The sequence below is a fragment of the Podarcis raffonei genome, chromosome 8 (assembly GCF_027172205.1).
Source record: "Podarcis raffonei isolate rPodRaf1 chromosome 8, rPodRaf1.pri, whole genome shotgun sequence".
Classification (NCBI taxonomy): Eukaryota; Metazoa; Chordata; class Lepidosauria; order Squamata; family Lacertidae; genus Podarcis; species Podarcis raffonei.
In genome coordinates, this window is record NC_070609.1 from 23619208 (window position 1) to 23631903 (window position 12696).

The 12696-nt window shown below is 48.9% G+C and overlaps 1 protein-coding gene across 9 annotated transcripts in view; it reads right to left on the bottom strand.

The window, feature by feature from the left end:
- Positions 1-11810, bottom strand: part of PTPRU (protein tyrosine phosphatase receptor type U) — a 372040-nt gene extending 360230 nt beyond the window's left edge. For 3 of the 9 annotated variants that reach the window (XM_053398508.1, XM_053398511.1, XM_053398510.1), the window contains exon 1: positions 11404-11809. In XM_053398508.1, the coding sequence (XP_053254483.1) occupies positions 11404-11476 (73 nt within the window). In that variant the 5' untranslated portion in view covers positions 11477-11809. Of the gene's footprint in view, positions 1-11403 lie in introns of all 9 variants that reach the window. The other 6 variants (XM_053398516.1, XM_053398515.1, XM_053398514.1 and 3 more) reach the window with 3 other exon arrangements.
- Positions 11811-12696: the final 886 nt, after the last annotated feature.

A 12696-nucleotide genomic window follows, 5' to 3' on the forward strand; every position in this document is an offset into this window, starting at 1 on the left:
AAGGATGCACCTCCAGATGATGGTGATGTCAGGCACCATCCTGGTGCCCGGCCATCTTCACTTGGCCACAGGTGGACGATAGCCAGGTGCTAAATTTCAAACGCTGCTTGTGAGCTTCCAAAGGTGCCTGGCTAGCTGGAGACAATTTGCTGGATTGGATGTGCCCCAGATCCAGCAAAGCATTTTTCTATCCTGTCCTTGATGTGATGATGTGGGTGTTACATAGGCTGGATCTATATTGACTGTAAGGTAAAGGTAAAGGGACCCCTGATCATTAGGTCCAGTCATGGCCGACTCTGGGGTTGTGGCACTCATCTCGCTTTATTGGCCGAGGGAGCTGGCGTATAGCTTCCAGGTCATGTGGCCAGCATGACTAAGCCGCTTCTGGAGAACCAGAGCAGTGCACGGAAACGCCGTTTACCTTCCCACCAGAGCAGTACCTATTTATCTACTTGCACTTTGACATGCTTTCAAACTGCTAGGTTGGCAGGAGCAGGGACTGAGCAATGGGAGCTCACCCCGTCGTGGGGATTCGAACCGCCAACCTTCTAATCGGCAAGTCCTAGGCTCTGTGGTTTAACCCAGAGCGCCACCCGCGTCCCTCTACTGACTGTAGAAACACTAAAAAGAAAAACCTGTTATATAGCTCTCAATGCAATTTTACATTGATGATTTTATACTGCTCTAAGCGCCCTCTGGTGTCACATGTTTATAATGTATTTATAACGTTTTAACTGGCCTGTATAGATTAGTCCACAGTGGAGACACTTCTATTAGGCTGAGTGGGACACTGCCCCACTAACCAAGCAACATCTGCCTGCATGCCTGCCTGCCTTTCGACTTACAGCCGGTCCAGAGGGGTGGGACGGCCTATCTGCTTCCTTCTCCTTAGTCCCATTGTTGCCTTTGTAGAATGCAGTAAGGAGGAGGAGGAGGACAAAACTAGCTGGCTGCCCCTACTGCTGTGCTCTCTGTCTTTGCCTCACCTGTCCCAATGGGCAATAGCCACCACTGATGTTACAAGCAGGTCCTTACATCCAGTGCTTTTTTCTATTAAAAAAAAATGTTCAGGGGTAACTCACATTTTCCTACCCCTATTGATATACTGCCCCTCAATGAGGCCAAACTTAGATTCACAAAATGTTTTGGGGTATGCGTACCTCTGCATCCCCCCCCCAAAAAAAGCACTGCTTACATCCATCTGTGAAACACTGAAGCCTATGGATTCAATAATAATTTGAAGAGGGTCTCCTATGGAGGATTTCCCATTGAAGGGCAAGTTCTGGACTGGTCCAGGGGCTCCTCTGCAGAAGCATCCTCTTCTGTCTCGAAGGGCTTCAGGAGGCAGGGGTGGCTGGCAGCCCAGCAATCAGCGCAGGTCAGATTGGGACGGCCACAATGCCTGCAGCACACCATTGCCCTGGGGCACTGTGGGAAATTCAAAAGGCAGTTGCCAGCCAGCTGACACAGTTAATCCAGGACAGGCCTCAGCAGAGCAGGATACCAAGTGCTAGTGCCCATCCAGATTCCTGGATCTGAAAAAGAGGAAGGTGAGTGGAAAACTCACCCACAACAACCTGGCAGCGGCTACTTATTCTGCTGGAATTTATTCACTCTCTGGAAGACTCCGGCGGGTCATTTTGAGGAGCAGAAGGGAGCGAAAACAACTTCAGGCTGTTAGGCTTGGCAGAGGAGTAAAGAGTTGATCAGGGCACTCCCTTCTCACACCGACCCCCTGCGGACTTCATTTGCATCCCCCCCGGGTTCAAAAACAAGACTTCTGCATTCCCTGCTCACTTGACTAAGTGCATTTTAAAAGCAACAGACCAGAAGTAGAAGAAAGGCGAAGAAGCCGTTATTCTGTTCACAGAGACGATCATAATTAATACATGAATGAAATCTCAGCAGGCTTCCTAATTACAGCACCCACCATTCTGGCTACATCTGGAAAGGTGGCTGACCCGATTAATATTCAAGCTGCTGCCAGGGCTCCACAGCCCACTCAGGATGCCTTAGGATGCTTGAGGACACCCTGTCACTTAACCCTCCCTCCCTCCATCCCATAGCTTTCTCCTTCCATTCCATCTCTCCGGCGAGGTTGCTTGGCTCTTTGCATGAGGCTCTCTGTCTCAGAATCCCTTCCTAGCAGAGGGGGTTGCAGATTATCTCTCCTCACCCACATTGTTTAAGGAACAAAGAAGAAGCCTCCTTGTGTTCTCCAGTGATGGTCCAATTAGGACCAAAGGATCAAGGGAAGTTCATTCAAAAAGGAACAACAGGGCGTTCCATCACGAAGGGTGCAACAGTTGGAGACAACCTTGGAAGCGCAGCCAAGAGGGAGTAAGGGCCACCTGCTGATCTTAAGGTTTAGTTGAATGTCGTTCACATAAAAATGCCCTGTTGTCTTTAAAATACATGGGTGTTTTTTTAAAAAAATGCATCTGCAGAGGGCTTTGCAATCTGCACCTTGTTGGTTCCTCACAACAACCCTGCCATTTAGGGCTTTGCTATTCCTGTTTTACACAGAAGTGTGAAACTAATACAGTGGTACTTCTGGATGCAAATGGGATCCGTTCTGGAGCCCCGTTCGCATCCTGAACAGTACGTAAGACGCGACTGCGCATCTGCGGGTCGCGTTTCGCCGCTTCCGCACATGCAAGTGATGTCATTTTGACTGTTTGTGCATGCGCGAGTGGTGAAACCTGAAAGTAACGCACTCCATTACTTCCAGGTCACCGCGGAGCGCAACCCAAAAATACTTATCGTGAAGCGTATTTATCCACAGGTATGACTGTAATTAAATTGGCTGTGTAGATGTCAAACACGGAAAGCACACACGCAAAGAATTCTGGGAACTGTAGTTTACTTCCTCACAGAGCTACAATTTCCAGCGCCCTTAACAACTTACAGTTGCGAGGATTTCTTTGGGGGTGAGGGTATATGCAGCCCTACTCCAGGCCAAAAGCAAGACAGTCTTTTGTGCAAACATGAGGGATTAAGCAGGCATATTCTGGTACATGCTTGCTTTGCAACCAAAAACTGAATCAATTCTACAGAAATTACATCCATGCTGGCTGTTCCGATTTTCTGGACACTGTTCTGTGGTACGTGAAAACCCTGTATCACCCCCGTTTTAGAGCAGACTACTGTTACAAGCAAATCCCTTATTTCATCTGTGAAAAGTTGAAGGGTAACAGTTTAGGCCCCATAAATTCTGAGCAATATAGTAAGTCGAGTCTATTTTTAAAACATGCATTCTTGTTTCCAAAACCTCAGCAGACACAAATGACATTGTGAAGTGCTTGAGAACTAGAAGCATTTTATTAACAGGCAACACAAAGCAACTCAAAAACACACACTCCCTTCCTCTCCTAACACTGTATTCAGGGATTTCCGTCTGAACTAGCAACAAATAACATAGTCAGCTGCTACTGTCACAACACTGATAGACAGTGGCTTTTGCAGGAATGGAGTAGGGACCTCTCCTAGCCCTGCTCAAAGATGCTGGGGATTGAATCTGGGACATTTTGCATGCAAGGCAGATGCCCTACCACGGAGCTACAGCCATTTCCCATTGGGAGTGGGTATCTTGGAGTCCCCGCATGGAAATGTAGAGGCGGCTGCCAGATCCTGGACGACAACTTGGCAAAGAATAATTACAGCAAACCTCATCGCCTCCAACAGACATTTCCTCCGAATCCTGAATCCAGTCCAAAGTCAACCCCCCACCCACCCACTGAATTTGTAACTCACATCCAAGTAACATTAGCCAGAGAAGACCTGGCCAACGCCCCCCCCCCCATCCAGCAGGAACCCGAGGAACGTCACTGCAGAAATATGGGATTGTTTATTTTAGTGCATCCATCATATCCGGGAGCATTTAGAACTTGGCTGGCTTTCCACACTGCCCCCTCCTTGTAAGCAAGGAGCACATCCATGCACAGAACAGTATTTCATTTTCTGTTTGTGTTGCAGAGGCGACACCACACAGTTACTCGGAGCTACAATGGCACACATGCACCCTGAGTACAGCGCACATTTGTTGCGCTGCCACGGTAATGTTGCCGCGTGCGATGGCAGGAGTCCCTTACATACACACACACGCACACACACACACAACCCATTGCTGAGGACTGCAGGTAGCAAAATATTGGGAGCCGCCTTATCCCTTGTCAGACCATTGCTCCATCTAGCTCAGTACAGATAAGGTAGATAGTGAAAAGTTTTGCTCCCTCTCTCATAATGCTAGAACTCGTGAATGTTGGAAGGTTTGGGACAGGTAAGACAAAGCACTTTTTTACACAGCACATAGTTAAACTGTGGAACTCACTGTGGCGATCACACAGGGTCCCCGGACGTTTCACCATCTACTGATCCCTGTGCCACTACTTTATTTCTCACTGCCACCACCCAGGCCCTACCTGGTACAACACTGAGTCTAGTCAGAGTTAAATTGGAACATAAACTTCTGTTTATTTACTGCAGTTTAACAAGCGTGTGGTTTCATAAACGGTATCGGTCAATTATATTCATGGGGTGTCTATCCAGACCTATAACTTCCGCTACCTGCTCTCACTCACTAAACCACCTCTCAGATATTTACTTGTCTTCCTAGCCCCTAACTGTTCCTGACTCAGCTTATTTCGCTACACTAACTCAACCTAACCACAGGCTCTAATCCAACTCACTCCCACTCCAACCAACCACCCAACTTCCAACGAACTCCTCATCGAACTCCCCCCTTTGCCCCTCCCAGAGCTGGTTTTATAGTCCCACTGACTCCACCCCCTGGGTCCTGACTGGGCAACCTGTTTAACTATTTCACCTCCAGCACTCTCTCATATATTAACGTCACACTCACCCCCACAGGAGGCAATCAATGCCAGATTAAACCCTGTGGAGGCCCCTAGGCAGTCAAAATCTCAGGGCCCCTCCTCTAGTGGGGTAACATTGAACTAAGAAAGCTTGATTGTAATTTTCTTTCAAGATCAAATCAATGTTATTTTGATCCATTGTCGCAGGGCCCCAAAGTGGCATGGGCCCATAGGCTGGTACCTACTCTGCCTATTTGGTAATCTGGCAACCGGAGGCAGTGATGGCCACTGACTTAGAAGAGTGGACCAATTCCTGGAGGAGAGGGCTACTGAAGGCAGCTGGCCATGATAGCTATGCTGTGCTTCCACAGCGCTAGAAGCGGAGCAACGCTTCTGAATACCATAGTTCTAGTTACAGGTAGGTAGCCGTGTTGGTCTGCCGTAGTCGAAACAAAATAAAAAAATTCCTTCCAGTAGCAGCTTCGAGACCAACTAAGTTTGTTATTGGTATGAGCTTTCATGTGCTCTAAGGTGCTACTGGAAGGATTTTTTTTATTTTGTTCTGAATACTGGAATACTGAATACTGAGTTGCTGGAAGCCACAGGAGGGGACAGCACTCTTGCATCTTTTCGGCCACCATGAGAACAGGATGCTGAACTAGATGAGCCATTGGCCTGATCCAGCAGGCTCCTCTTGTGGCCTTTTTGTTTACTCTGACCAGAAGTCCCACTCCAGGGTTTCAGGCAGCAGCCATTCCCAGCCCTATCTGAAGGTCGGAGATGGAATCTGGGACCTTCCGCATGCGACACCGATGTTCTGTCTCTGAGCGCTGTTCATCTGATATTCACCGTTTTCTTAGCTTTTATTTTAAATTGTACACTATCCTTGCCTTAACTATTTTGTTTTGTTTTGTTTATTTTATTTTACAATTCACCCTGGGACCATTTGGCAAAGGGTGGGCTATAAGGGCACATCAGGTCGCATTCAGAAGCCATTATGCTTTACTGCATGAAATCTGCTCCAGAGGCTCTCCCAGCTATCTAGAGCTGATCTGGAAGGGTGCAAAGGCACACAGTCAGGAGGAATTTCTGTTGCACAAGTATGGGAGACATGGTACTCATTCAATGCTTTTATTCCCATAATAGAAGCGGGGGGGGGCATCCCAAAGGATGGCCCTTCCATACAGAATTTGCTTATGCTCTTCCTTTGTGGTTGTTCACCCTTTGAGCCAAAAGCTTCCTCCATTTTTCCCAGGGAATTCATTTTTACCTTCGCCACTGCCCAGTGGCTGGGAATCTGCAGGCACCTGTGAAAGTTTCATCATTTTGGGAGACCTAACTGTGACCTCTTAGTCCCCATACCTCACGGTGATGTGCAGAACAATCCTATACAGGTTCATTGGGGGTGGGGGGAGGAGATGAGGGTTGCCAGGTCTGCAGCATCCCAGCCACTGAGACTGCAGGGTCCAAACCTGAGCCACTGGGGCGACCCCTGGTGATGTCATGAGAATAGGCCATGGTCATTCTCCCTTTATGCTCCCTCCCATCACTGAGCCCTGGAGACAGAAGTTAATTGGGAGAGGGGAGGAGGGAATGGAGAAAGGCAGACACACACACACACACGGACCTATGCAATAATTTGTAGCTGGCTCCTGCCCGGCTGAAACTTGCAAGCTGCACACACAGCCATAGAATTGGCAGGGACCCCGAGGGTATTCTAGTCTTCTTAATAATAAAAATTAAAGGCTCTCTCATCCACCTGGAGATTCAGTCCCTCTCCCTGTGACTTGGAGTGGGCCAGGCACACCTGGAGAGTTCAGATCAGCCCTGGGGATCTGGCTGGCAGCCCCAGGGAAGATCAACTGAGTTCAATGGCACTGGCTAAGAGGTGTTTGCAACCTAAATATGTGCAGCTGAAATAAATGCATGTTCTACCACTGCCTATACAGTGGGCAGCCTCTCCAGACCGATCCAAAGGTCAGCACCTAAATGTTGTCTACAGAGTGTGACTGGAAATCGATCTGCATATGCACGGCTTGTTGGCTCTACACGGTACGTCACGTCAACAAGCAGAAGGCACAACCGGTGGACCTAGCCCCTCTTCGACTACCAGGACTTGACAACAAATCATTCCCTCTGTTTTCAATGTTCAGGCTGGGAGCCCCATTTCTGATGGGGCCAAAACAGCATCAGCCATCCACAAGCGAAGTGTCAGGCCATCCCGAGGCTAGAAGTTATGAGAGAAATATTTGAGGAAAACGGCCTAGGAGGGTTTCATAATCCAAAACATCTGGAGGGCACCAAATTGGGGGAGGCAGATTTTATATATATATATATATAAGCCTCCAAAAAAGGACAAACTCCCCTTGCCTGTGATGTTCAGGGCTTGATGGAACAAGCTTTTAATCAGTAACAAGTTTGCAGAATCTGCTAATGAGTATGGGTGGCTTGCTTCATGAAACTTATCTAAATCGCACAAGAGAAGGACTGTTGCCATATAACCGCATCTGTTTCAGCCAGGCAGCCTGCAGGGCATTCAAAGCAACAGTACTGGTAAAGTTTCTGCTGGTGTGAGTGGCAGGTGGGGGGAAACTCGCTGCAAATTTGTATCACCTGGAGTGTCAGGCATTTCCAATCATCAAGGCTCATGCAAGAGGAATGTGGCTCCCCATCAACACCTGAGGAAGAAGGCCTGTAGCTCAGGGGTCAGCATCAGATTTGCATGCAGAAGGTCCCGGGTTCAATCCCTGACATCTCTAGGTCGGGCTGGGAGAGAACCCATGGCCTGCCTGAAGCCCTGGAGAGCTGCTGCCAGTCAGTGCAGACAGTACTGAGTTAGATGGGCCAATTGTCTGTGGAAGGCAGCTTTCGATACTCCTACCATTACCAGTGTAATGAATGCTTGGGTTTATGCAGGGAGAAGCTTTCCTCTGTTCGAGAAAGGACATTGCAGTTGAAGAAAAAAATCACCACTGAGAAAACCCTATCACAGCCCTCCACTGAAAAGAAAGATGCATACACACACACATGCAAGGAAATGACAGATAAAAATATGCTTATACTATACAATGCAGGTGGCTGCTTTGTGTCAAATCAGACCATTGGTCCATCTACCCTGGTACTGTCTACACTGATTGGCAGCAGCTCTCTGGGGTTACAGACAGGGAGTCTCCACTAGCCCTACCTGAAGATGCTGGAGACGGAACCTGGGACCTTTTATAAGTGGCACCACCACTGAGTTATGACCCTTTAACTACTTAGTTTAAAGCCCCAACTCAAGAATATCCAGGCAAGTCCAGATGCTCAAGGACTGCAGAATATCAGCAGGAAATGAAAGTAGAATGCCAAGTTGCTCAAGAACTGGGAGACAGGGCTTTCAGCATGGAGCTCTGCAAAAACATTGCTTTCTCTTCCTCTCCGACAGCAGGAGGCATCCCCCGTGTCAAAACATATCATCCCTTAACAATATTCTTTTGGGGGGGTTACGACTCCCATCACATCTCTGACTACTGGCCATGCCAATGGGATTCCAAGAAATCAAGGGAAGGGGGCAGAACACAGGTTCCCCGCCCTTGCTTTAGATACTGCTGGGGGGGGTCCCTATGCAAGACCTGCCCCAGCCCCATAACTGTGCCTTAACTTAGAGAGGCAAGTTCCCACTGCCCCCAAGAGAACTGATTTCAAACTTGCAGTGTCAACCATCCCACACACCCTTTAGCAACTGTGCTAGAAGGAACACCGTGCTTATTATGTTCTGTTGATGTAATTAGCGCTCTGTGAAGAGAAATCCACATGGCCAGGGCACCTGAAGTCCTTCCCCTCTAAGCGGTGGGTGAGGGGCTAAGATCTGGAGGATCCTGAGGTCTTCTATGCACCAACTCCCACCTTGATGGCAAAAAGCTCACTTCTCTTGTACCCCACATGCCGCGGCTGGGAAAAGGCTAGGCAATAATAATAAGGCATGTGTGCCCCTACCCCAAGAGCATTCCAGAGCCATTCATTCCATCTGGAGGAACTCTGCTCCCTGCTACTGCCGGTAATGAGAAGCAGAAAGGACCCGAGAGAAACCTCCACCCGGCGTCCCACCTTCTCAACATCCCTTGATGCCCGAAGGACCGATTGCACATTAAACCCATTGAAGACTTTTGCACGTAGCCTATCAACCCTTCAGTCATCTGTCACTAGAACCGGTGTTGGTTTCAAATTGCAGGGGCAGCTTTTTAAACTTTAAGAATGCTTGAAAGCAGACGCGGAGCACTGTGCATTTATGCAAGCAGTTGGGGGGGGGCGCAGACCCAGCCAAACCAGATATGACATAGGAAGCAAGTGTTTCCAGAACACAGCAAGCAGGGGGTTGTTGCTATGGGGGTGGGGGCAGGTTGCTCCCCCAGCGACACCCACGATCAGGTCAACTGACGTTTGTAGGTTTCCAGACACGGTTCACAAATGTACTGGATCGTCAAGCAAAACAGAAACCTCAGTCGGTGAACCATCGCCAAAAATTCCTGCAAAGTGGAATTAAAAAGAAACCACAACACTAGGCTTAGAATGTAGCACTTTGGGGAAAGGAAAAACAACTCTCCACAACCTACAGCTCTTGGTCTCATAAAGGTTTCATTGCAAGCAATATATTTTCAAAGGCGGCATGCAAGTCAGGTGTTGAGATGGCAATATTGGGATGGGATTTTTTTATTTAAAAAGTAGAGGTGCCATTAAAAATATTAACTGTTTGACATTTTAAGAAAAATGCTTAGCGGTCTCTTTTGTTCCCTTCTGTGATGTGTTGGTTTAAAGGAGGGATGTGACTCTCGTTGGGGGGGGGAGAGAGAGAGATTGTGGATGCTCACAGGTCAATAACACAGCAAGTCGTCTATGGAGAACACAGATCTATTCCTAGCAAATAAAGGCAAGTTTGAAGTGGTTGCTCACAGGTCAACAGCACAGGAAGTCATCTGTGCTGAACGCAGATCTATTCCTAGTCCATGCTAAGTAAGTCCGATGTGTCAAAGACATTTCTCCAGCTGTTTTTTTATTTATTTATTTAAAAAATGCCAAGGAAAATAAAAGCCAGCCTTTGCTTTCTCAACACAACACACATAGAGAGAGTCACACTTTCTATTGCCTTTTACAAGCTTTGCAGTAAAAGCAGTGACTGGGGAAAGTCAAAAGTTGGCCCATCTGGTGGTGTTTTACTCTAAGGAAACGGTTCTCCCTTCCGGATATAAAGGCAAATCGAGCAAGCATATTATCCGGCCACCTTCCTCTCGCCCCTGGAACCTCTCTCCTCGCGAAGTACAGTCAGGACAACATGCAGGGTTAGGGGGGAGAGAAGTACCCCCAAAAGGCACAAGACCCTCGGGGTATGTTGGACACCCCAGGGGATCCCTTAAGGTGGCGATACTTTAAAGGGGTCCTGGTGAAACCGTGCCACACAGTCCTCTAAAGGGGGCATCCCAGCACTTACTGCAAGGAGAAGGGTAAATGTTTGGGCGCCCCTCTTGCACTGTGAGCCAAAGCACTCAGAGACAATATCTCCTGAAAAACCCTTTTCAGACAGTTTCATCCATAAAGTACCGGACAGGAGAAAGAGTGTGGTCTCTGGCTTGTATCCTCTTTTCAAATCATACACATACAAACATATGCATTCGGAAGCGAAATGAGGGAGACAGCTAACCGGTCCTTCCGCCTTATTTCCCCAGAAACACGTTTGCAAGCCTTCGGCAACACACAAGTCTCAGGCTGCGATTCGACACACGCCTACGTGGGAGTAAGCCCCGCTGAATTCAATGGGGCTTACTTCCGAGGAGACGCACTTAGAGTTGCACGGTCAACCACCACCGCCGACGAGAAAGTGGACAAAAAAGGGGGAAAGGGACCGAGGAAACGCAGATTCAAGCCAAACCCCAAAGGTCTCCAAAATATATCATCTGGGATAGCTGCAAAGCGTCAGATCTGCCGCAGTTTAAAAAGAGTTGGGGGAGATGCCCGGGATATTTGAGGAGGGGGTTGAGATTGAGGGTTGCACTGAACTCCCCTTAGCCTCAGTGCCTTCTCTAGTCAGCCCAATCCGGAGTTCTGGGGGACCTTAAATCACTTTAGGCAGGACCGAAAGCGAGAGCAGGGAAAGGGGAGGAAGTTTTCCCGGTGGCTCGTTTTACAGCCTCTTCCCGAGCAGGAATTTAAACACACACAACGCCCGCCCGCCCCGGCTCTCCAAAAACAACAGCAGCCCGCCACCCTCTTCCCTGGACCACGAACGAGGAAATGCGCCACCAGGCAAACAGGTCCGTTTCAAACTCCGGTTTGCCGCCGCCTCCCAAGCGCTGAGAACCCGCCGGCTCGTTCCTTGCGAGACGCCTCCGAAGTTAGCGGGAGAAGGCAGGCAGGCAGGCAGGCAGGCAAAGCAGCGAGGGAGGAGAGCGAAAGCACAAGTTGAGCAACGCAAGTAATGCGCGCAAAGCTCCCGCGAAGCGCCTAGCCAAACTCTCCAAGAAAACAGGCTGCGAAACGCAGCGGCGGCCGGAGGGAGCGAGCGGGGCGGAGAAGGGGGCTGCGGGGAGGAAGGGTTCGAGGGTCTCGGGGTGCTGACCTGTAGGCGTCTCGGTCTCCAAAGAGCAGATCTGGAAGGTTAACATGAAGATCAAAGCCCGGGTGTTCTGCATGTTGTACGAGAGCAGAAAGCCACCCTCCAAAAAAGTTCTTTTTTCCCTCTTTCTTCCAAGCTTCTTGGCGTCCCTCACTCCCTTCTCTCTTTTCTTCCCCTGCTCCTCTTCCTCTCTTTAAATAATTTTTTAAAAAAAAGAATTATTCTTCTGCCAAAGCTCAGCAGAAGCTTTTTCTCAGAGGCGCGCCGGAAAGTTGCCGAGAGAAGCCATTGATTCCCCCAGTTCCAGCTGAAATAGCAGGAGCCTGATTGGAACCGAAAACCTTCGTCCCCAAAAAAGAGAGAGAGAGAGAGAGAGAAGGGGGGGTGAGCAGCACCGAACTGACGTCAGGCTTCCAGGGAAGGGAAGAGGGGAAAAAAAGTGCAGGGGGGGAGAGAGAGGAGGAGAGAAACGACGGCTCTGAACGGGAGGCGAAGGCCAGGATTGGAAAGGCAGAGGATGCCGCCTGCTGGTCGAAGTGGGGAAGGGCAGGCAGAAGAGCAAGCGAGGGGGGGCGGGGGCGCAAAGCAGGAATGCAATTCGGAGCCGCTGTTATCTACGTATCTATAAGGCAAGCGCGCGCCTGTGTGTGTGTGTGAAAGAAAGAGAGAGAGAGAGAGAGAGAGAGAGAGAGAGAGAGAGAGAGAGAGAGAGTGTAAATAGGGCAGCAACTTATATTGAGAATAGAAGAGCTCTGCAGGATCAGGCCCTAAGCCAATGGAGTCCAGCATCCTGTTCTCACAGTGGCCAACCAGATACCTGTAGGAAACCCATAATCAGGATTCAAGCACATGGGCGCCCCCCCTCCAACTATGGTTTCCAGCAACAGTTATTCATTTCTGTTCATGCATACCCTGTGGTTCCCAGCGTGGCGCTCACACCCCACAGGGGAGCAATTTGGTTTTTAAGGGAGGGGCATTTCGAGAATGAGTTATTAACAGTGAATGGCCTGTTAGGCTTCCTCCACATGAACAGGAATTCACTTTTTGAATAATAAGAATTATATGTCACTGAGTGGGGGTGGGGCATCCGGATTTTAGAGATGCTTAGGTGGGGCATGGCCAAAGAAAGGTTGGGTACCACTGCCCTAACCCCTTTGCATTTGGCGTGGTAATGTCCTGAATGACCGTAAGTGCAGATTTCTGGGTTTGGTTTGTGTGTTAATCTATCAATCGATTAGTTATGTATTTGTTTTCATCGCTGATGTCGTTTTGCCATTATCCTATGGTCTGTAGATG